At 44.2% G+C, this 22579-nt stretch overlaps 1 protein-coding gene and 1 pseudogene across 3 annotated transcripts in view; both read left to right on the forward strand.

The window, feature by feature from the left end:
• ago1 (argonaute RISC component 1) overlaps positions 1-14798 on the forward strand; it is a 28792-nt gene extending 13994 nt beyond the window's left edge. For all 3 annotated transcript variants that reach the window (XM_048260778.1, XM_048260779.1, XM_048260780.1), the window contains 10 exons: positions 609-731; positions 1035-1168; positions 1794-1978; positions 2340-2499; positions 4076-4166; positions 7424-7618; positions 9122-9256; positions 9689-9790; positions 10220-10419; positions 11223-14798. In XM_048260778.1, coding sequence (XP_048116735.1) covers positions 609-731; positions 1035-1168; positions 1794-1978; positions 2340-2499; positions 4076-4166; positions 7424-7618; positions 9122-9256; positions 9689-9790; positions 10220-10419; positions 11223-11331 — 1434 coding nt within the window. In that variant the 3' untranslated portion in view covers positions 11332-14798. The remainder of the gene's footprint in view (positions 1-608; positions 732-1034; positions 1169-1793; positions 1979-2339; positions 2500-4075; positions 4167-7423; positions 7619-9121; positions 9257-9688; positions 9791-10219; positions 10420-11222) is intronic.
• Positions 14799-15166: 368 nt separating this feature from the next.
• The window catches only part of LOC125305418, a 60487-nt pseudogene continuing 53074 nt past the window's right edge, over positions 15167-22579 (forward strand).

Here is a 22579-nt window from a genome sequence, read left to right on the forward strand (position 1 = left end):
TTGATCCAGTGCAGAGGTTGGGTATTAGGTGAAAATACTGTTAGTGAAACCTGATCTGTACCTGTTCTTTGACCACTTATTTTAACTAAGCGTGTTTTGGTGGGAAGTAATTATGTAGTCTCGTTGAGAGTCTCACACCCACTTGCACTCCACCAGCTGTGACCAGTGTCTCTGTCATTGAAATAGCTCATAATGTCCTTTGTGATAAACCATACCCAGCGCATTACTATGTGAATGAAGAGCTTGTTTTCAATCATTCAGTGTCATTGATTAAAAAGTGGCATAACAAAAACACTAATTAGTTTTTTAGGACTACTTTTTAGGACTGTATTTATTGACTGTTTCTCTTTGCATGGACTATATATATTAAGAAGAGAAAGTTCCACCTTATTGTAAGCATTGTAATTTGCATGGACTATATATATTATGAAGAGAAAGTTCCACTATATTTTTATTTATTTATTTATATAATTTGCTTCCCATGAAGTAGCCCCTCTGTTGCAGTGTTTACAATCCACAGTAAAGGGTTGTTAAAATGTGACAGCGCAGACCCTTCCATCTGTCATGTGAGCTCGACCCTGATTTTGAGTTTGTGTGGCTACTCCCAGATGAAGAATGCCAACTTCAACCTGGACCCCTACATCCAAGAGTTCGGCATCAAGGTGAAGGACGACATGGCGGAGGTGACTGGACGAGTGCTGCCTGCTCCGATCCTTCAGTACGGTGGACGGGTGAGGAACTCTCCATCTTCTGTTGTGGTCTAATTTTCATTATCATTGTACAGATTCTGTTCCCCATATTTTCCCCACAAAATAAACCAAAATGGACAGCTGCCAAACTCAGACCCTTCTAAAATTGTTTGCAAGGCATGTGGGGCTTACTGTGCTGGTCTTGTTTTGATTTCAGTTTTACTTCCGTCCCTGTTCAGACAGGTTTGAGCAGACACAACTTCCTGTGCAGAGCTTCATTTTTTAGGGAAATAACCCTCCACTGTTTGACGGTGAATCTTTCTTTTTGCCATCCTGTCGTTACAGAACCGAGCCATCGCCACTCCAAACCAGGGCGTGTGGGACATGAGAGGGAAGCAGTTCTACAACGGCATTGAGATCAAAGTCTGGGCCATCGCCTGCTTCGCTCCACAGAAACAGTGCCGCGAGGAAGTGCTCAAGTAAGCTGTACTCACTCACTCACTCACTCACTTTAAATCTCCCACAGCCACCTGCTCACTTCTGCACGTTCTGCGTTCTTCTCTTTGAATATAAGGGTTAAGGGCTCCTAAAAGTACATATTTAAAGCAGCATGTTTTAAGGGCTCCTAAAAGTACATATTTAAGGGCTCCTAAAAGTACATATTTAAAGCAGCATGTTTTAAGGGCTCCTAAAAGTACACATTTAAAGCAGCATGTTTTCTTGTGCTAAATATTAAAGCCAATTTGTTTTCCCCCATTTGTTCTGCATTCGTGATTCTGACCATCTGTTCCTGCCTGTAAGAGAGAGAAGCTGTCCCACCCCAGTAGATTTAATGTTTGCTCTTATAGTTTTCACGACACCTCAGTTCCAATGACACAGCTGTGGTGCAGTGGCAGATTTTCTCTGTAAAAGCCAGCCCCAGGTACACATTACATAAGACAAACGAGTTTAAGCACAAGCCAGTTGCTGTAGCGTTGAGGCTGTAACAGGTAGCTAGTATGTAGACAAAATTGCAGTTAAGAGTTTAGACTTGTGTGGTCTGGTTTAGTTTTGTTTGAGATGGTTGAAGTCTCGCTGTTCATGTAATGGAACCATGTATTTCAGAAACTTCACCGACCAGCTGCGTAAGATCTCCAAGGACGCTGGGATGCCCATCCAGGGCCAGCCGTGCTTCTGTAAGTACGCACAGGGAGCGGACAGCGTGGAGCCCATGTTCCGACACCTGAAGAACACCTACGCCGGCCTGCAGCTCATCATCGTCATCCTGCCCGGCAAGACCCCGGTCTACGGTAAGGGGATGGGAAGACTTTTCTTATTCAGAGTTTCAGTTGGACAGCAGTACAGTCTATTTCTTCCTCTCAATGATTACTGTCAACTCTTTGAATAACAATACGTGATCAGCTGTTTAACACAAACTAGTTAATTTCAACTACGGAAAAGCAGAAAGTGACAATTGTAATGTAATGTCCCCTAATTCTTCATGTAGATAAAGCATTCTCTCTCTCTCTCTCTCTCTCTCTCTCTCTCTCTCTCTCTCTCTCTCTCTCTCTCTCTCTCTCTCTCTCTCCTTCCTTCCTTCCTTCCTTCCTTCCTTCCTTCCTTCCTTCCTTCCTTCCCTCCCTCCCTCCCTCCCTCCCTTTCTCCCCTTAGCTGAGGTGAAGCGGGTAGGGGACACCCTCTTGGGAATGGCCACTCAGTGTGTTCAGGTGAAGAACGTGGTGAAGACGTCACCTCAGACCCTCTCCAACCTCTGCCTCAAGATCAACGTCAAGCTTGGTGGCATCAACAACATCCTGGTGCCACACCAACGGTGAGTTTGTCCTGAGTTGTAGAGTGTTTACAAGCTACTTTGAGGTAGCGGTTTCACAACAATCAACAAGGGGTTGATTTTTACTAGATGACAAGTTTTTTTATAATAGCAGTCTGCTAGTCAGCTGTGGCCTACTGGGCAGCTGTGGCCTACTGGTTAGCGCTTCGGACTTGTAACTGGAGGGTTGCCGGTTCGAACCCCAACCAGTAGGCACGGCTGAAGTGCCCTTGAGCAACGCACCTAACCCCTCACTGCTCCCCGAGCGCCGCTGTTGTTGCAGGCAGCTCACTGCGCCGGGATTAGTGTGTGCTTCACCTCACTGTGTGTACACTGTGTGCTGAGTGTGTTTCACTATTTCACGGATTGGGATAAATGCAGAGACCAAATTTCCCTCACGGGATCAAAAGAGTATATATACTTATACTTAATACTTATACTTATACTTAGTCGTTATGTACCGCTACAGTGCTGGTGCTAACATTAGTGCTAGCTGATTGCGTGGGTGTTTCATCTTTAGATGGTCATCCTTGGCAGACGTGTTCTTGTACAGCTGCACACAACTTGCATGTCACTGTGGAACAGGTCTTATTTTTGGTGAATTACCTCCATACATAGGAATGTAGTCACTTTTTGAGTCTAAACAATAGTAGTACATCAGTATTAGTATAGTATTATCATCATCATCATCGGGAATTTGACTGAGCATTAAGCTCTTTTACAGCAATGCCCCGAGTTTACAAACAAAAAATCAAACAAAAACGATGATGTGCTGGACTGGAGCGGCGTGACTTGCCAGCGTACCCAGTAGCACAGACAGACCAACAAACAAATCATGAATCAAACAAATTAAACAACAAACAAACAAATCATGAATCAAACAAATTAAACAACAAACAAACAAATAATTAATCAAACAAATTAAACAACAAACAAACAAATTATTAATCAAACAAAAATAGGTCAAAAGGAGCGGCACATCTGAACACACACACACGCGCCAGCGTCCCCGTTACTAGGCAACCTGACATACAATACATTGACACACAGCATAACCGTGACACCCAGACATACACGACAGACAACAAATGAACAAATAAGTAAAAAAGAAAAGAAAATTAAAAAGAAAATGTCATGTTAAATTAGTCCAATTTCTAACCGGCTGACAATTTCCAAGGGCAATGATCACAGCTGTGTCTTTATAACATAGCCATTTTAGCGGTGTATGTGTCCACATATCATGCCATTTTGTGAGTTTGCCTTTGAAGGAAGTTACCAATGTAGTGTTCTGTCCTTGCTGCACTTGTATACCCCACGTGTTGTGGTTCGAGTTCATCCATTAGGAATGTTAAAGTCCATCTCGAACAAAGGTCATGAGATTAGTTCTGATAGGTGTGCTTATCTTTGTGATGATCATCCAACACAACAGGAGTGAAGGAAAAAGTAGACGAGGTCAGATGTGTGTTAACTGACATCTCATTTGTTGTCGCTTCAGGTAGACGAGGTCAGATGTGTGTTAACTGACAGGTAGACGAGGTCAGATGTGTGTTAACTGACATCTCATTTGTTGTCTCTTCAGGTCGGCAGTGTTCCAGCAGCCCGTCATCTTCCTCGGGGCAGACGTCACTCACCCACCTGCCGGGGACGGGAAGAAGCCCTCCATCACTGCGGTAAGCATGGCTATTGGCTACCCAGTCCCTCCATCACTGCGGTAAGCATGGCTATTGGCTACCCAGTCCTACAATGTACTGCGGTAAGCATGGCTATTGGCTACCCAGTCCTACAATGTACTGCGGTAAGCATGGCTATTGGCTACCCAGTCCCTCCATCACTGCGGTAAGCATGGCTATTGGCTACCCAGTCCCTCCATCACTGCGGTAAGCATGGCTATTGGCTACCCAGTCCTACAATGTACTGCGGTAAGCATGGCTATTGGCTACCCAGTCCTACAATGTGAGGGTAGTGATGTGAGGGTAGTGACACCCCCTCCATCACTGCGGTAAGCATGGCTATTGGCTACCCAGTCCCTCCATCACTGCGGTAAGCATGGCTAGTGGCTACCCAGTCCTACAATGTGAGGGTAGTGACACCCCCACCCCAATAGGGCTTCACTTGCACATTACGCTCCAGCACCCTCAGCTGCCAACTTTGCTTATGTCAGGGTGTCAGGGTTACCCTTTACACTTTGCTTATGTCAGGGTGTCAGGGTTACCCTTTACACTTTGCTCATGTAAGGGTTACCCTTTACACTTTGCATTTACAATCTTTCTAATATTGTACAGGTTACACAACCTCCCTCCATTACTTGAATTTCATGAGATCTATGCACTGAAGCCCCCCCCCAAACACACTGACAGAAGAAGTAAGATGGCAGTTGGAACACATACCTAAAGGTTGAGTGTTTTCGCTTGGCCAAACCCCAAAAACGTCTTTTTTTTTTTTAAAGATTTATTTTCAGTAACAAGATCCGAGAGAAGGTGGAGGACACAGCCATAATGAGCTATAATGAAGGCCTACTTGTCTTGTGGTAGCCTGTACCTCCGCCTGCTTGTGGTTTACAGAGCGACCACCCCTAGACTTGTGAGAGTACGTACTGTATATGCGCAGGATGAGCGCGAGGAAAACGGGCTGGATCTGGTAAAGTGGAGGGTGAGGAGTAGGAGAGTGAGTGAGCGAATGGCTTGAGTATGAGTCACAGGCAGGCAGGAAATGACATCACCCCCCTCGCCCTGTGGAGCGTCAGATCCCACTCTTGTGGTTGCCAAGCGATGGTGGTGACGCAGCGCTGAGCCAGAGAGAGAGAGAGCCTGCTGGAGTGGATGAACCAATGGGCTGTGTGTGTGTGTGAATTTGTGTCTGCGTTTGAGCATGTCTTTGTTGGAGTGTATGGTACGTGGTGTTGTGGTTAGAGTATGACTATGCGTCATACAGTAATGGCTGCTGGACAAAAAGAATGACTCCAACAAGCTTCCAACCAGTCCCACGGCAACCAGTCTGTGACATCCACGTATTTCTCAGCCTGTTGTCAGCAATACACAACTATTCTAAATACTAGAATAGTTGTGTATTGTAATACTAGAATAGTCCATTCATCATGGTAATTATTTTAAAGTACTTTTGTATGAGTTTGTTTAAATCGACCTTTGATTTTAACCTGTATAAGTGGTCCTCCATTTCAAGTATGTATGTTATATAAATAGACAAAAATATGAATGTCCCATGACTGCTTTAGAGTTATACACTTTTCAACGTAATTGCCATCTGTTACAGTGGTCCTGCACTGTTAATTACTCCACCCAATCGTTGTGGTGTACCTCCATGTCTGGGAAATCAAGAAAATTACAACGAGGGCTGTCCAGTCTCGGCCTCGGCCATTGGTCTTGACCAAGTCCAGCAGGCTTAACAATATATATTTTTCTAATGATCTTCAAAAAAAACAAAACAATACCATGTTAAGAAAAAAAACTATGGTTTACTCTAAACTATGGTGTACCTCCATAACTAGGAAATTGAGAAAATGATTCACAGCAGTGGTGATGTCTAACTGGCAGGCATACAGTATCATAACTAAGAGAAGTCTATTTTGGCATTCTCACAGTATTTGATATATGTAAATAATACAGCTCTTTATGAGATTACTGTATTGTTTGAAATATCATGTATTCTATCTATGTTACTTTAACATTTGCATTGTAGTAGTTAGCCAATGTTTAGTTGTAGGCTGTCCACATGAGTCAGTGTTTTGTGTGCGCTATGTGTGGCTGGTTGTGGGCAGATCAGATAGAAAATGGGGACTAATCTCACTAAAGACGACCTCATAAAATGGATTCATATTTCTAATAAACCTGAATTATAAGCAGTCCCATCACAGTTTTTATGGCATCCATACACCATAACATGCATGTTGTGTATCCAATAGGAAAAAAAGGCATGAAATTGTAATGTTTTATGATTTTGAAATGTGTCTGCAGTGCTGCCTTCTTCGCACCTTCTCTTCAGCATTTTGTGTCTGGTGTTTGTGCCCTGTTCTAAGTAAATGAGGACACCTCAGAATTGTTTTCTTGTGGAAATCTGCATTTAGACTAGGCAGGATTTTGGAAAATGTGCTTATTTAAAGTCCCGAAGGCAGCGGAAGGCGGCGGCCATATTGGATTTCTCCATTTTGAGGCATTATGGGACATTTTTGAGCCTGGCATACAGAAGATTTGAATTCAGCACCCTTCAAAACCCCTAACAATGTTGTTTGCCAATAATTAACATGATTTGCCTTCAGGGTTAATTTCTTTTAAAAATTGACCTAGACTAACAGTAGAAAGAGATTAGGTTGGCAAAAAAAATCCTGATTATTCCTTCTGGAAATAGGAGCCACCAGAAGTGGTAAGTGTCGGAGAAATTGAGTGGGTGTAGTTTGACAGGGACTTCTAATCTTTTTCTGTCACCTGGAATTTGAGTCCATCTGAAATACTTACGCTACTTTTGAAAAACTTATTTCATATGACATTAAGAAGCTTAACTCTTACTACAGGCCTCACTGTTGGTGTAGTAGCAGGCATTATAAAGCCTTTTCTTAGGCTGCATCCTTGAGCAGTTTTCTGTCGTCTCCAAAAATGATTACCGGTAGGCTGCTTTTGACCTATTTATCGATTCCCCTGTGGAGCATACATGCTGTAAGGCCTGGATTGAATCATTGTTTCCTGAAGGCTTATCAGCCAACTTGCTAATTGTTTATGCTAAGGCTTTAACATGGCTCATTCAAACAGTTGAGAAAAGATTGGCTCCAAATGATGCATCCATTGCTTGTGTGCATGAGCTATTAAACATGCTGCACTCATTTCTATTTCAGGTTGATTCGGTTTAAAACGGTGTTGCTCTGGACTATTAATTGTGTTAAAACTCTTTCTCATCACTGCTCTCTCCGTAACTCTAGGTGGTGGGCAGCATGGACGCCCACCCCAGCCGCTACTGTGCTACGGTGCGGGTGCAGAGGCCGAGGCAGGAGATCATCGAAGACCTCTCGTATATGGTGCGTGAGCTGCTCATTCAGTTCTATAAGTCCACACGCTTCAAGCCCACCCGCATCATCTTCTACCGGGACGGCGTTCCAGAAGGACAGCTGCCACAGGTACCAACAGACCCCCTGGCTCCTGCCCCCACACAACCCCAAGCCCCTTTAAATCTGCCCCCACACAACCCCAAGCCCCTTTGAATCTGCCCTTACAACTCCAAGCCCCTTTGAATCTGCCCAATGACCCATCTCCAGCTCTACAGCTGGCCTAGCCTCTGGCAGCTGAAACGGCAAACACTACTCATATCAGTTTCACATGAGAAAGGGACCTTTTTATATTGAGTAAGCTCAGCTATTTGAGCCACCTGGTTGGTGGGAATGAGAGTATGCAGCAGAGGCACTCAATCATTCTTCACATCGTACTCAGGGATACAAACTCCTCACCTTTTGAATAAACAAAGTAGGTCACATGCGAGATTCGTACAGAAATTATTCATGCCACACCACACCACGCCCTAGTCTGTCTGATTGGGTCCAACCCCTCACCATCAATCCATGACCAACCATCCAGCGAAGGCAACGAGCATCTAGCCAATCAGAGGAAGGTTTTAATGTACAGGGTTCCCACGGGTCATGGAATTTTGGAAAGTCTATTCCAGAAATGGAAAGTCAGGGAATTTTATCATTTTTGGAGGAAGGTCATGGAATATCAGGGAATTTTGTTTTAGCATTTTAACATTTACTTGCCAAAATACATTAATACAAATATTTCCACGGACATGGTTATATCTGGTTGTTAGCTTTAGTGCTTGCTTGAGTGGCCCAACTTTGTTTATTCAATGCCCATTTATTCATCTCCCGCTCTATAAAAGTAAAAGATTCTTGAACTCTACGTGGCTGTTCTGAAGTCATTGGTCGGTATATTGTATATTTTTTTTGTCAGTGGGAACCCTGAATGTAGGGATGGATGGTCTGTTGGTGGACCATATATTATTGGCAGAAAAGTGATGGAATATCAGCCGAAGTCCTAGGCCCTGTCCACACTAAGCCGTGTGAATATGCATAATTATTTCTCCATTTAGCCCTTTGGTTATCGTTATCGGCCCTAAAATTCCATATTGGTGCATCTCTAGTTGAATGCCAGCTTGTAAACTCTTAGTACCCATTCAGAGAAGCTGGAGTGATGTAAGCTTTGACAAGGGGGGAAAGGGACACTGCAAGCATACTTGATTTAACTTGAAATGAGCATGTAAAGTGAGTATCTTTCAAAAAATTTCTCCCAGAAGAGCATGCTCTCGAACACCCCTAGTTATGGCCCAACTAACCTTTACAATGTTCTCACTTGCTTTGCCCCTTATCTACTTGCATCCCTGCGTAATAATTAAATAGATGATTTAAGAATGAAATCTAAAAGGCCACAAAGAAGATTTGTATTAGTCACTGTTTATGAGAGTGGATGACCTCATGGGATGACCTCAGCCAGTGTGGATGAAGCAACATGACTGTGCAGTTCCTTCTTTGTGATTTAGGGAAGATTTTGACTCTCTTTATTCAGCAAAAGCTTGGGCTTTTATAATGTAGGTAATTATTCTGGATCTCCCCATTGCACTCTCTCTACAGATCCTTCACTATGAGCTGCTGGCCATTAGAGATGCCTGCATTAAACTGGAGAAGGATTACCAGCCAGGGATCACCTACATTGTGGTGCAGAAACGCCACCACACCCGCCTCTTCTGCGCCGACAAGTCCGAGAGGGTTAGTCTGTTTGTCCATTTGTTTGTTTGTCTCCCTCCGAAATAATACATCTGGACTGTTCAAGAGTGCAGCATTTATGAATAGTGATAATTTTAAAATTATTAGGGGGGGAGGACCTCTTGGAAGATAACAACTAGTCACCACTCAAGCTGCAGCATACCCATACCTGACCACTCAAGCTGCAGCATACCCATATACCCATAGCTATTCTCTCTGGGATTGGTTGCTAGGTCTTGTTACTAAGGGGGTTGCTAGAAGACTAGCTCAGTCTGACTGTGTGTATTTTGAAATATTTTTCCCCTACTCCTTGACAAAACCCTTAAAACAAAGGAAATGCGTGAAGTTGTAAAGAATTGCTTTTTTAACTACCGGTATGTGAAAATTAGAATTAGAAATATCCATTTCCTGTTTGTTTTTTGCCTTTTTTCTCAGATTGGGAAGAGTGGCAATATTCCAGCAGGCACTACCGTGGACACCAGCATCACTCACCCCTTTGAGTTTGACTTTTACCTGTGCAGCCATGCTGGCATTCAGGTGAGCTACTCCAGGGGCTCTTTGACTTTCCAGAGCAAGTTCTGCCACTGCTCAGCTGTTGCCATGGTGATGGGAAGCGTGTATTCTTGGCTCACGCCATCCCATCAGCTCTGAGGCCACCTGCGCACGGATCTCTATTTAGATTAGAGTTGCAGTTTACAGATTTACTGAGATTATTCACTAAAAGCTAATACAGTGCCATTGTTTTGAGCAACTATACACTTCATCATTGTAAATTCATGTCTGTCTTGAAAACACAACTTTCAATTTTGGTAACTGCATTAGTAGTCTTATTAGAGACAAAATTGCAGTATAATTTATATAACTTATAATAGTATAATTTCTAATGCAAATATGATGCATTGTCTCTTCTTTTACTGGCCAGGGCATATGTTTGCCATGATGGCTAATCTTGGTTTTGATTGACAGGGCACAAGCCGGCCTTCCCACTACTACGTGCTGTGGGATGACAACCGCTTCACGGCCGACGAGCTGCAGATCCTCACCTACCAGCTGTGCCACACCTACGTGCGCTGCACCCGCTCCGTCTCCATCCCTGCGCCAGCCTACTACGCTCGTCTTGTGGCCTTCCGCGCCCGCTACCACCTGGTGGACAAGGAGCACGACAGGTGAGTGTGGGAGGGCTGTGGCTTCAAGCGCCCGACTGCACATGGATGACTAATGGTGCTAATGAAGCAGAAATCACCAATATGACTTAACCCATTGTTGAGCTCATTACAAAATAAGACCTCATAGCACCCATTTAAAGGTACACTATGCAACAATTTCAAAAGCCAATTTACAATGTAAAGGTACACTATGCAACATTTACAAAGCCAATTTGATGGTAAACAAACTTGTAATAGGCGAATCGTTCACCTAGCATAGCTATACAACATAGACGTAGCAAGTCGCTACCAAGAAAACCAGCCATGGAACTTCCAAGAACGGCGGCCCGACAAATCTCGCAAGAATCGTGAAACATTAGCTTGTCAGTCAACCTCTTTTCAGTGGTTGAAATATAGCTGTGTTGTTGATACCAGGGCAAGTGCCATGCTGTTTGGAAAAGAATGAGAGGAGTAATGTAATTGGATGAAAACACATGTGATTGCTAGATTTTTCATGTTCATGTTTTTTTCCCGTCTCACCTAACCTCATCACTCATACAAATTTTGAATATAGCTTTACCTGTCAATCACTCTTTGGTTTCTCCCACCTCAACCAAGTAACAAGATGCCTTTTAAAAAGAATGATTAAAATAAGGCCTAGAAGTGAAGTGTTAAAAAAAATAATTTACCAGTTCATCAAGTAGCGTGTGTATGTTCGTTTTGTGCCCGTTAGTAAGGTATAAGGCTGAATCACTTTTAGGACATTTGTCTCTGTTAGAAGTGAACTGGAGTTAACTGGTCTCTTCTTCTTCCTGCTCTGCCAGTGGGGAGGGCAGCCATGTGTCGGGTCAGAGTAACGGCCGGGACCCCCAAGCGCTGGCCAAGGCTGTGCAGATCCACCATGACACCCTGAGGACCATGTACTTTGCCTGAGCACACACCCACAGCTCGACCTCATGTCCTTTATCATTACATCCCACCAAGACTGGATGCGGCACCAGACGCTTCCTGGCCACACAAGCACCCTCCACCCCAGCCCACTCCCCACCTCTCAAATGCACCATATCAGACTTCATACACACTAGTGCAGCGGCAGAGGTGGCCTTCAACACAGCACCTTGTCCCTGAAACGATATGAAGATCGTCATGATGAAGATTTGTCTGTTTGGATTTACTTAGCAGGCCCACTATACCCCTGCAAGTTCCTCTCTTTTTCTTTTGATTTCTTTATTTTCATACTTTTCTTTTAATGAAGAGTTCAACGGTATTAATGATGTGTATACCTTTGCCCTTCTGTGTATGAAATGTATGCATGTATGCAATATGAAGAGGAGGACTGGATAGGGAAACCTATGAAGATATTTTTGTTTTGTTTACTTTTGACTGCCACCACAACTCTGCCTCAATCAGCTTCCCTTGCCGGAGAACAGTGTTTGCGCCCCTTTTGAACATTTGACACACATGCAACACACACACACACACATTGTGTTCATTTGACACACATGCACGCATGCAACACACACACACACACATTGTGTTCATTTTAAAATTTTAATTTTATAAATGACTATTGTTACATTTTTATTGTTTAAATGGAAAAAGTAAGATTTTTTTTAATATGGCCTTTATGGATGACAAATGTAATGGTACATTAGCACTTAGTGTTAGCATTGTAGACCGCTTAAGCCCAGCGTCCATGAATTGTCTCTGTGTACGACTTGCATTAGTGTGACCCATTACACAGGCTGGGAGCGGGGAACAGGCTGTAGCATTGCTGTAGGTGCAGAGAGCACACTCTGATTGTGCACTCCACTAGGACAGTGTCATTTGTAGCCAAACTTTGTATAGACTTAGCTAGCGCCAGATAATGGCAAAAATTAGCCAAAAAAGAAAGAAAAGACGAGAAGATCCTTAAGTAAAAAAGATAGAACAGACCAATGAGTGCTTTAAGTATTATGCTCAGCGCACCCAACACTGAAACCAGCATTGTAAACCAGCCAAATGTGATGCCAACCATGCAGAGTGCGGGGTGCGAGCGTCACGTGATGCCAACCATGCAGAGTGCGGGGCGCGAGCATCACGTGATGCCAACCATGCAGAGTGCGGGGCGCGAGCATCACGTGATGCCAACCATGCAGAGTGCGGGGCGCGAGCGTCACACGTGATGCCAACCATGCAGAGTGCGGGGCACGAGCATCACGTGATGCCAACCATGCAGAGTGCGGGCACGAGCATCACGTGATGCCAACCATGCAGAGTGCGGGGCGCGAGCGTCACACGTGATGCCAACCATGCAGAGTGCGGGCACGAGCATCACGTGATGCCAACCATGCAGAGTGCGGGGCACGAGCGTCACATGGGGGGTGCTGCACCTCACCTATTTATTTATTTTCCTGTAACTGAATGGTCCCTTCCTCTAGAGGTGGAATATATATGCTCTTGTTATTTTTTATTTGTTTCTTTCTTTTAATACTTGTTTTTATTTTGTCTTTGCTGCCAAAACCAGTAGGTCTCAAAACCATACTGACCATTAACACCTAGTCCTTCCTATGCACATGCCATGACAGCGCAATCTCTACAGTATCCCACAGGTGAGGAGTGAGCAATATGCTATATGCAAAATAAAAATGCTGTTTTCTCCCCAAATGAAGCTTGAATGCTGGCAGCCACACTCGCGGACACAGGCCTGTCCATGACACAACCTTGACAGCGGACCAGCATTTTCTCTTGCCTCTCTTGCGACACCCACTCGTGTAGTGTACATTCCAGCATGTAGAGAAGGACGCAGCGGACAGGTGCAGCACTGGCTCACACGCGCGTAGTGCAATGCATGAACAAAGACCATGTTCAAAACCAGTGCGGAATTGTTTCTGTTTCTTTTTTTTTGTTTTTGTTTTGTTATGTGCCACCATTGCTTGGCTTCAGGCATCAGAGCTCCATTATGCACACTCTAGAAGCCCCTATGCACACACTAGAAGCCCCTATGCACACTAGAAGCCCCTATGCACACTCTAGAAGCCCCTGTGCACACTCTAGAAGCCCCTGTGCACCTTTGTTGATTTCCCATGTATACCAGTGCACCGCCTTAAACACTGCCACTTCTTTCCAAAAACGACACACACACACACATTTTACTGGCCTGTCTCCCTCGGTCACCCTTTGCATCCCCAGGCCTGTTGGCTGCAGACGCCCAATGGTGCGCTGTGGGCGTTGGCCACACAGAAGCGAGCGTCTGGCCTCGGGCCGTGGGGTTACGAGCATCTCATCTCAAGGCTTTGTAAACTGCATGTTCTCGTTAGTGGACACTGGTGAAAGTTGACCTGTGCACCTTGTTTTTTTATTTAGCAGATCATGTCTCAAGTCCTGTAGACGAGCTGGTGGAGCTCTGTACTCTGCCTCTTGTATGTTGCCTCAATCTGAAATTCATTTTTCCCTCTCTTGTTTTTGTAACGGTTAAAACAATTGCACTTGTATTTTATCATTTGACTTGTTTGTTTTCTTTACAGTTGTGAGTAGTGTCGGGCGTTGTCCTCAAGGGGGAGCTGTGGAAATGTCCCTTTTGATTTGGAACTGCCTGCCTCACAGCACCTCAAGGTGTCAGATTCATACTGAGGGTGCTCGTTTAAGTCAAAAGGGATTTTTGTTTTTTGACAGTCAGCCAACCGTTGTTTTGACTCCTGTTTAATAGAATATTATGGAATCAAAATGCCTTTGTATAGTGTTGTACCAATCCTGTGTCTCTGAAGGTGATTTGTATTTATAAGTTGATAACTTTTGGTTGCATTGATATAGACTGAGTACAGAATTCATCAGAAATCTAAGTGATAACGAGGTAAGGATTCAGTCAAGAGAGGGGGGCAGGATCTAAATGACATTCATTTACAGTGGTATTCAGCCATGTGATTACCCTCTGTTTAACCTAGAGCCAGTGTTTCCTGTAGACCATAAATATGATTTCAAAGAACGATGGTTCCCCATAGAGGAACAGTAGCCCTGTTTGCTGCATAGTTGGACTGTTCTACTGCCTTCTCTATGTGGATGCAGCTTGTAAGGCATTAATGGGTAATATGAGGGGGCCTGAGGAATTTGGACAAACCTCCCTTGTAATTTGTCATGGGAGCTCTCACCCTTTCTGATGCACTCATTTCACTCTCCTCTGAAACAGGCATTGTATACAGGGCAAGACAGTTTAGAGGTACATTATCAGAGGGCTCCACTTTGACCCTCACAGATTTAAGCAATATAAAATAGCCACTGAACAAGTCCTTGTCATAGCACTTCCCAGTAGATCTGAATGAAAGGGCACAAGCAACATATTTTGGCTGTGTATGTCATAGTAATGGGACTTCGTTGGGGAGGGTTATTTTTAAAGAAAATTAAAAAAAAATGTTTTTTATTAATCATGACTCGTGTGTTTTTTCCTCACAAGTTCATGTGGCTATATTATGAACACTACCGCACTTTTGTTAATAGGTCTACTTAAAAATAAGAACATATTGCCTATCTCATTCAAATGATAATGTGATATAGGTAACGGGTCATTCCATTTGTTATGTGAACAAATGCATCGTGTGAATGTGTGTGTGTGTGTGTGTGTGTGTGGAGGAGGGGGAGGCAGAGTTGATGTATTGAACACATGGACCTGTGTAGAAGTGGATATGAACGCTCACACTGACGTATGGTGTTTCCGATTTGAGTATCAACCCTCCTCCTTACCTCCGAGAACCCACCAATCAACACTCGATTGCCTCGCAGGTTCCTGTCGGCGTCAGATCACCATATTTAGCTAGCCAGAGAGCCCCAGCCACGGAGTTGATCACCGAAAACCGGGCTGAAAATTGCTGGTTATAACTGCGAGTGAATCGTCGAGTCGTCGACTTACAGTTACCGTGACGGCTAGGGGAACGTCAGCCACATCGATGAAAGCGATTTGGTTTCATGTCAGAAGCTGTAACGAAATGACAGCAGAGTTTCGGCGATAAGAAGACGTCGCTTTTTTCTGATGAGAATCCAGCTAGCAATCCTGCTAGCAATCGAGCTAATGTTAGTCAGCCAGCCAAGTATTGAGAAGTCAGTGGAAACAGGGTTTTTTGGGACGGATACTTCCAAGTAACAAGTCTATCTGGTTGATGAATAGTTAATATCATATGTGTCTGAGTTAAGTTATCGCTTGGCGCATTAATCGGTTACTGTGACTTTGTCAAATGTATCTTTTCGTCAACCAATGTTAGCTGGCTAACACCAGTAGGCAACCCTGGCACTGACGGAGGTTTCTGATTGGTTGTGATACCGTGAGAGCGACTTGTAGACGGGGACACTGAAGACCCCCCTCCCCTCTCGGTCCCCCCCGAGTTAAGAGGACTTCGGTACATCAAGACGAGTTCAGTCAAACAGCGAGTGTGGACTACTGAAGTCGGTGTCTTACGAGAGAAGACACGCGGCTACAGCGCCGTTTCTCTCCGGGGAACCTTGGTGTTCCCAGAGCTAAGTCGAGTGTCTACGGGGTGTTCTACAAAGTGAGCCGGGGAGGGATCCGGACAGAGACCCCATGAATGGAAATCGGAACTACAGGTAAAAATCGCTTTACTGTAACTGTATCTAGCCTCGTGTAAATGGTCAGTGGTCATCTCTGATGCTGGTAGCAGGTTCACGGTAGGTCGACATTGAGAAACTTTGTGTCAACCCTTTTGTGTTAAATGTGCTAAATAAATGACTTGCTTGATATAACGCCTCATTGCGTTGTTGGGCCGGTGGGGGGTTAAAGTAGGCTAATGTCATACGCAAGGGATTGATACTTTTGTCATAGAATAACGTATTCGGGTTATGAATGTAAGTTTAGCATTGTCATTTCATGTGTAGTCAAATTTAGGCTTCAATGTGTCCCCCATACTGTGATGTTCCAGTATCCCACGTCACTCGCTCAGGTGTGTAACGGACAGATGCTACTAACTTACTAGGTACCCTACTCACTACTCAGGTGTGTCCGGTTACTGGCACCCGCCCCCTCGCCCTTTGGGTGGATCTTTTGCATGAACAGAAGGGAATTCCACAGGCTGGTGTATGAGTCACCGAGGTGTGTTTCACCAAACGGTGTCCTTTAATACTCATACCTGGGAACTTGGTTTTGAGATGCTGCTCCGTGTTTTATACAAAACTAACCTTTGTCGTGATTCACCTTATACTAACCATGATGAATGACTGATTAACATGAGTTATATGGACACAGTTTTTGTGAATGCTATTAGTTTATCCCAATATCATGACACAGATGATAAGTTCACGAATAAGCTCAACAGGGCACTCTGAGCAGTTTAGCAGATCAAATAAAAGTTGTGGTTGGAAGCATGAGTCAATGTGTGAAAGGGGGAAATACGACACATCTACAAATACAATAGAAGAGAACACATTTTGACTGTGGTGGCTTGTTTTCTGAGATGGTTGTTTTGTAATTGTAGTACCCATTCTTGGTTAACGTGCCATTGGAGAGGTCTCATCATGACCAAGGTCTGTTCCTGTCAGGGGAGCAGTGACCAGCTCAAAGTAACCTTAGCATGAATTAATGACACCACCAGCAGAGGCTACTGTCAGTTTTGAGCTCCCAAATGGGACCTTTTTTGGGACCAGCTATTGTAGTGGCTGAATTATTGGTGTATTAGTAGGCTACTGTTAAAATGAGAAAATTAAACTGTGATTTTAATATGAACATTAATTAATTATCTAGGTGTGCAAAATTAGTCAACAATTATTTGATAGTGAACTCCTCTCCGAACTTGAAGAGCAAAGTAACTCAACACAAAGGCCATACACAAACTTCATGAAATTCTTTAAATGTAATGTTCCTTAGTCTAAACTTAAAGCAACACCAAAGAACTTTCCCTCTGTCGCACGCACGCTATTTGTTTATCCAGCACCAGCTTTGCAAATAACGATGTCCACAGAAAAGGTAGAATATTTTGCATGACTTATAAAAGTACGATGTATTGCGACATCAGATGCAAGTCAAATTTGTAGTTTCTTATGTCTCATTCCATCGAACTACAGATCCGCTACCCGATCTGGCAAACTTACATAGTGCGGTTATAGCCGATAGAGGGCTGCGGTTTAATGCAGAAGTGCCGCTTCACCCTGTTACGAGTTGATGAACAACTGAAACGATTTTGGAAACATTATTTTAAGGTATAAAAAACTCTTTGGTGTTGCTTTAACTGTGCTTTAAGCATCCCTGAATGTGAAATCTGACCTTTAACATCTTGATCTGATGCTATTGTGTGACCACTGCATCTTTTCTAATCTAGTGCATAATGTCAAATGCACTTCTGGTGACCTTAAGGGTTCAGAATCAGATAAGGTCAGCATTAGGTGAGCAAAACTGGATGATCCACAGTTGATGTTTTGGCCTTAGTGCAGAGAGAAGCACTCTACGTTACACACATGCAAATGCTGCGACGTGATCCTCAGTGTAGCCGGCAGGCTAATTGAAGTGTTGATGAAGGCCGTTCAGTAGAGAGGCAGTTTTCTCTCTCTCTGTCTGTCTGTCTGTCTCATCTGAGTGGCACCCTCCTTCTTGCTCTGACTCAGGAGTCCTCCAGAGGGATTCCAACTCTGTTTTGTTTTGTTAGTTTGTTTTTCTTCTTATCCATCAGAGGCTGCCACTGTGACCCGAGCTTCTAAAGCACCTTGTTTCCCAACCTGCTGAGTGTGTAATTGTGACTATGATGAGGATGATATTGATTGTGGTCTAAGTGTTATTTATATATATATATATATATATATATATATATATGAAGGGTTCAGATGCAAAAGCCTCTAAATGCCACCTATGTCAAAAATGAGATAAAGATGGTGAGGGGATGCTCTCCACACATAGTATACGCTAATCAAATAATTAGCGGATTTAGAGGGTTTTGCATCTGAACTCTTCATATATATATATATATATATATATATATATATATATATATATATATATATATATATATATATATACACACACACAGAAATAGCGAGAATAAAAGTAGCTGTGTGTGTGTGTGTGAGAGGGTGGTTGGGTTTGTGTGAGATTGGTTTTTATCTTCTGAATGCATCAGTCGTTTCTGTGAACTGGTTATGCATCAAGTACAAAAGAATGCGTAGTGCCAGGAACTTCCTGCTGGAGCCCAAGTAAGATTGAGACTGAGGGAGACACCCCAGCATCTCCAGGGACTGCACCCATGGGGGGTGGGGGTTGGCTGCATCCATGGGGGGTGGGGGGGGACTGCACCCATGGGGGGGGGGGGGGACTGCACCCATGGGGCCTTATGGGACCACTGCTGTGGCCACGTTGCTGTCCAGCTCCGTCATTCTCCATCCTGTCCCCCAGTCACATGGCTCTCCTCCCTCCTGCCTTTTATTTCCCGCTCTTTTTACAGCCTTTTTGTTTCTGTGTCTGTCTCTGCATTGGTGCTTTTTTCACACACAACCCCCCCCCTCACAACTCTGTGCCTTTGCTATTCCTCCCAGGGGGTTCTGGCGACTTCTGATCCCCATCCTGCACGCCTCATCACAGCCTTTATTGTAGCCATAGACATAGGCAGTGAGAGTAAGTGTGTGTGTGTGTGTGTGTGTGTGTGGGGGGGGGGTCATTTGCAGTCTCTATCACGCTTCTCCCAATTCATTTAAACACCACCCCCACCCCCATATCCTCTTCCTTCCACTCCACTCAGGCCAGACCAGTCCACCACCCATGTGCAGACGGCATATTGTGGCCGGTTGCTATGGTGAGTGCACTTTGCCGTGCCGTTCTTGCGGGGCCATTGTGGCTAGGCAGCTCTTTATACAGTCAGAGAGAGAAGTCGGAGGGGGGTTCTTTTCTTCTCTTCAGTCTCCCTTGAAGTTAAAGTCGCCATTAATGGCGCAGGCAGTCTAGTCAGTCTGTATTCAAACAGTTCAAGTTATACCGGTCATCTCCAGGGACCTAATAATGTTGAAAAAGTGAACTAATCAATGAATCAAATGCTGCCGCCGACGTCACTGCCAAACTTTGACCAGCGCGACGGTGTAATGGATTTTAGTAGGGTTTTGGACCATCAATGCTGTATCATATTATACATAAGCCTAACATGTGAAGTAAGGTACTTTTCTATGCTGATTGCTGGCAGTTAGCCAGGCCTACTACTGACTGTTACTACTAGGCTGTAGCGTATAGAACAGGGACGTGTTTAAGAGGGAGGGAGAAAGAGAGACGCTTACATCAAGTTATATTGGCAACATTTTCGCTAGCATATCAAGAGTAAACTTAGACAAGAAAATGTTTCACTTTGCCATTTCACACATTTTAACCTAATATCGTGTTAACTAAAAAGCATAATAGATTCAAGTCAAGTCAGTTTTATTTAGTATAGCGCATTTAACATGCACAAAGTGAAACCCAAAGCGCTCCACATACAAGACATTGACAAAAAACAAAAGACAATAAGACAAAAAATGCCAGACGGAGCGGCGTAGTCGCCAGCGTTGACACCACATGACAAAAACATTTAAAAAATAACAAACACAAAAGATTCCGGACGGAGCGGCGTAGTCGCCAGCGTTCCCGTGACACTAAGACATACAAAACAGATAACACAGCAAATTGAAAATAAATAAATAAAATAATAATAATCATGTTAAAATTAGTCCAATTTCCAACCGGCTGAAAAAGTCCAAGGGCAATGATGACCCGCGTGAAACTGCCAATGCAAGACCAACAAAGTTCTTTCACTGACCATCTCGGAGAATTTACTGGCAGTCTGGAGAGCAGAGCACCGGAAGAACAACAGTCTGAAGTCATGATGGCCGATCTTCCTGCTGATCAGCAGCTCGGTGGCTTTAGCAAGACGTTTGTTGCTTCATGGCTCCCGACGTCGCCATCAGAGGTCCCCACGTCAGCACTCAATCCAGACTGCAGGCACCCAGCGTCAGAGGCTATACGTTATATATACTGCAACGTTATTGCAGCTCGCAGGTCAGCCGCAGATCTCTCGCAGAGTAGGCCCATTGCCCTGAGCAATCTTTCCGTCCAGACAGAGGATGTGCAGCGTCGGATGGAAGAGGGACGGCTAGTCAAGGCAAGCTTAATAGCCCAGTCAAATAGAAACTAACGTTACCGTTAGTTATCAGCCAGAAAAAAGGACCAGGAATAACACTATTGAAAACTATCGAAAATAACGTAAATAAAGGGTAAAAACATTTGACTTGACAAATAAATACAAAAAAAATAACAGAACATTACATAAAAACAAACAAAAACATGATGCCAGGCTGAGCGGCGTGTCTCGCCAGTGTCCCTGTAACCTAGCAACTACTTGTATCATTCAAAGCCCACTCTTAACATGCCTTAAATTTGATTTGAATTAGGTTTCTAACACGACTAACTTCTGAAGGATGAAAATCGACTTGGTGGTGGTTATGTCGCTAATTTGCATACTTGTAGACTATTCATTTCTCCTTTGAGTTGTCAGATAAATCATCTGTGTAGCCAAGCATTATTATGTTTTGGTGTAAACGTAGAGCCTTCCATATTTGCAAGTTAGCCTACTTCAGTCTGTCTCATTTGATCTGGCACTTGCTGTTGGTCTGTCGCGACAAGGACCGGTTCGCTTACGTGACGCATACAACAGCACCTAAGCAGATTTTTTCGAAAATCGTAAAGTTAACTCCTTAATATCTATGAAAAAATAAAAAGTCAAGTAATTTCAAGTCATTTGTCTCAAGTCTAAGTCAAGTCTCAAGTCATGAATAGCAAGCAAGTCAAAGTCAAGTCTAGTCCTAGTCAAGTCTAGGTAAGTCCTAAAAAATGTGACTCGAGTCAAGTCATGTGACTCGTCCCCCATGTCTGCTAAACCCTATAGCCTCCCAGTGCTCCTCAGGGTGGAGGTGGACCAAAGAAGCCCAATGCTGAAGAACAGACTCACAAACACTCAAGAGATCCCCCACTCAGCGGATCGATTACTCCACAGGTTTCTTGTCTGTTTGTTTGAGAGCAACGTTTTCTTCCACGTGTGTTGGCAATGAATAGTCAATGATTCAATGATTTTAAGCAAATGCACAAAAGTAAGGCATTGAAGATCTGAGGATTGTGACACCGAGTTCTGTTTCTGTGCGTGGGCTATGAGGACGGGCACAGCAGTGCTTGTGCTTGGGTTTTTTTAGAAGAGGTGAAAGAGGTCGAGAAAGGAGGATGAGGAGATGAGAGACAGAGGAGGTGTGAAAACCTTCTAGAGTAAGCTGGGTGCATAGCCTCTTCTGGAGTAAGCTGGGAGCATATGAGCCATATGAGCATATGAGCCTCTTCCTCGTCTCTTTTCTGTTGCTCTGTGCGTCTCCTGAATCATTAAGAATGGAATATTCAGTTTGAAGGTGAGCAATAGCATGGTAAAAAGTGACTCTCTGTCTCTCTCTTTTCTTTCTTTATGCTTTTGCTCTGTTTATATTCGGGTCTTCAAGTCAGAATGGCACCTTGAGAACTTGTCTGTGTTAGTAGAGGGAGGGGGGGGGGCTTGGAGTGTGTGTGTGGTTTCAGACAGGATGTGGAGGCTGAAGGCACACATCAGAGCAGGGGGTTCTTAAGGGGGTCCATGTTTGGGGCAAGATTGGAGGGGGTTGGCGACTCAGGGGAGGTGGCCGTCACCTGTGTCTGTTGCTCTCTCTCCCTGTCTGTTGCTCTCTCTCCCTGTCTGATTGTGAAACACTCAACACTGTGGTGGACAGTCTTTTTACGCACAGCTTCTTTCTTCTCTTTTTGGTGTACCACCCCCTTCTGATGTGTACCTCTAAAACCGCTGCCATTGAGACTTTGCTTGGCCAGGATTGGCTGGCCGTGCAGGGGTTTACTCTTAAAGAGTTTGCGTCTGACGCCTGTCCAGGCCTGAAATGCTCCTTGCAGTTTTTTCCCCCTCACTCTTTCTCTCCTGTTGTGTCATACCCTCTCTCTCTCACTCCTTCTATCCATCTCGCTGGAGCGCTGTGCATGGCTCTAGCCTGCGGGCTACAGAAGGGTCTATTCAGGCAGCCATCAGTGGAATCCAGCTCCAGAAAGAAGCCCATTCATGGGCCGCACACCCGGCCACCCCTCACCCCCTTTCCCTGCCCAAACACTGGCCGACTTCTCTGCGTATGTGTGTGTGATTTCAGCAAGATCCACATTTCCCCATCTAGAGAGCAC

Source organism: Alosa alosa, chromosome 13 (assembly GCF_017589495.1).
Source record: "Alosa alosa isolate M-15738 ecotype Scorff River chromosome 13, AALO_Geno_1.1, whole genome shotgun sequence".
In the NCBI taxonomy this organism is placed as follows: Eukaryota; Metazoa; Chordata; class Actinopteri; order Clupeiformes; family Clupeidae; genus Alosa; species Alosa alosa.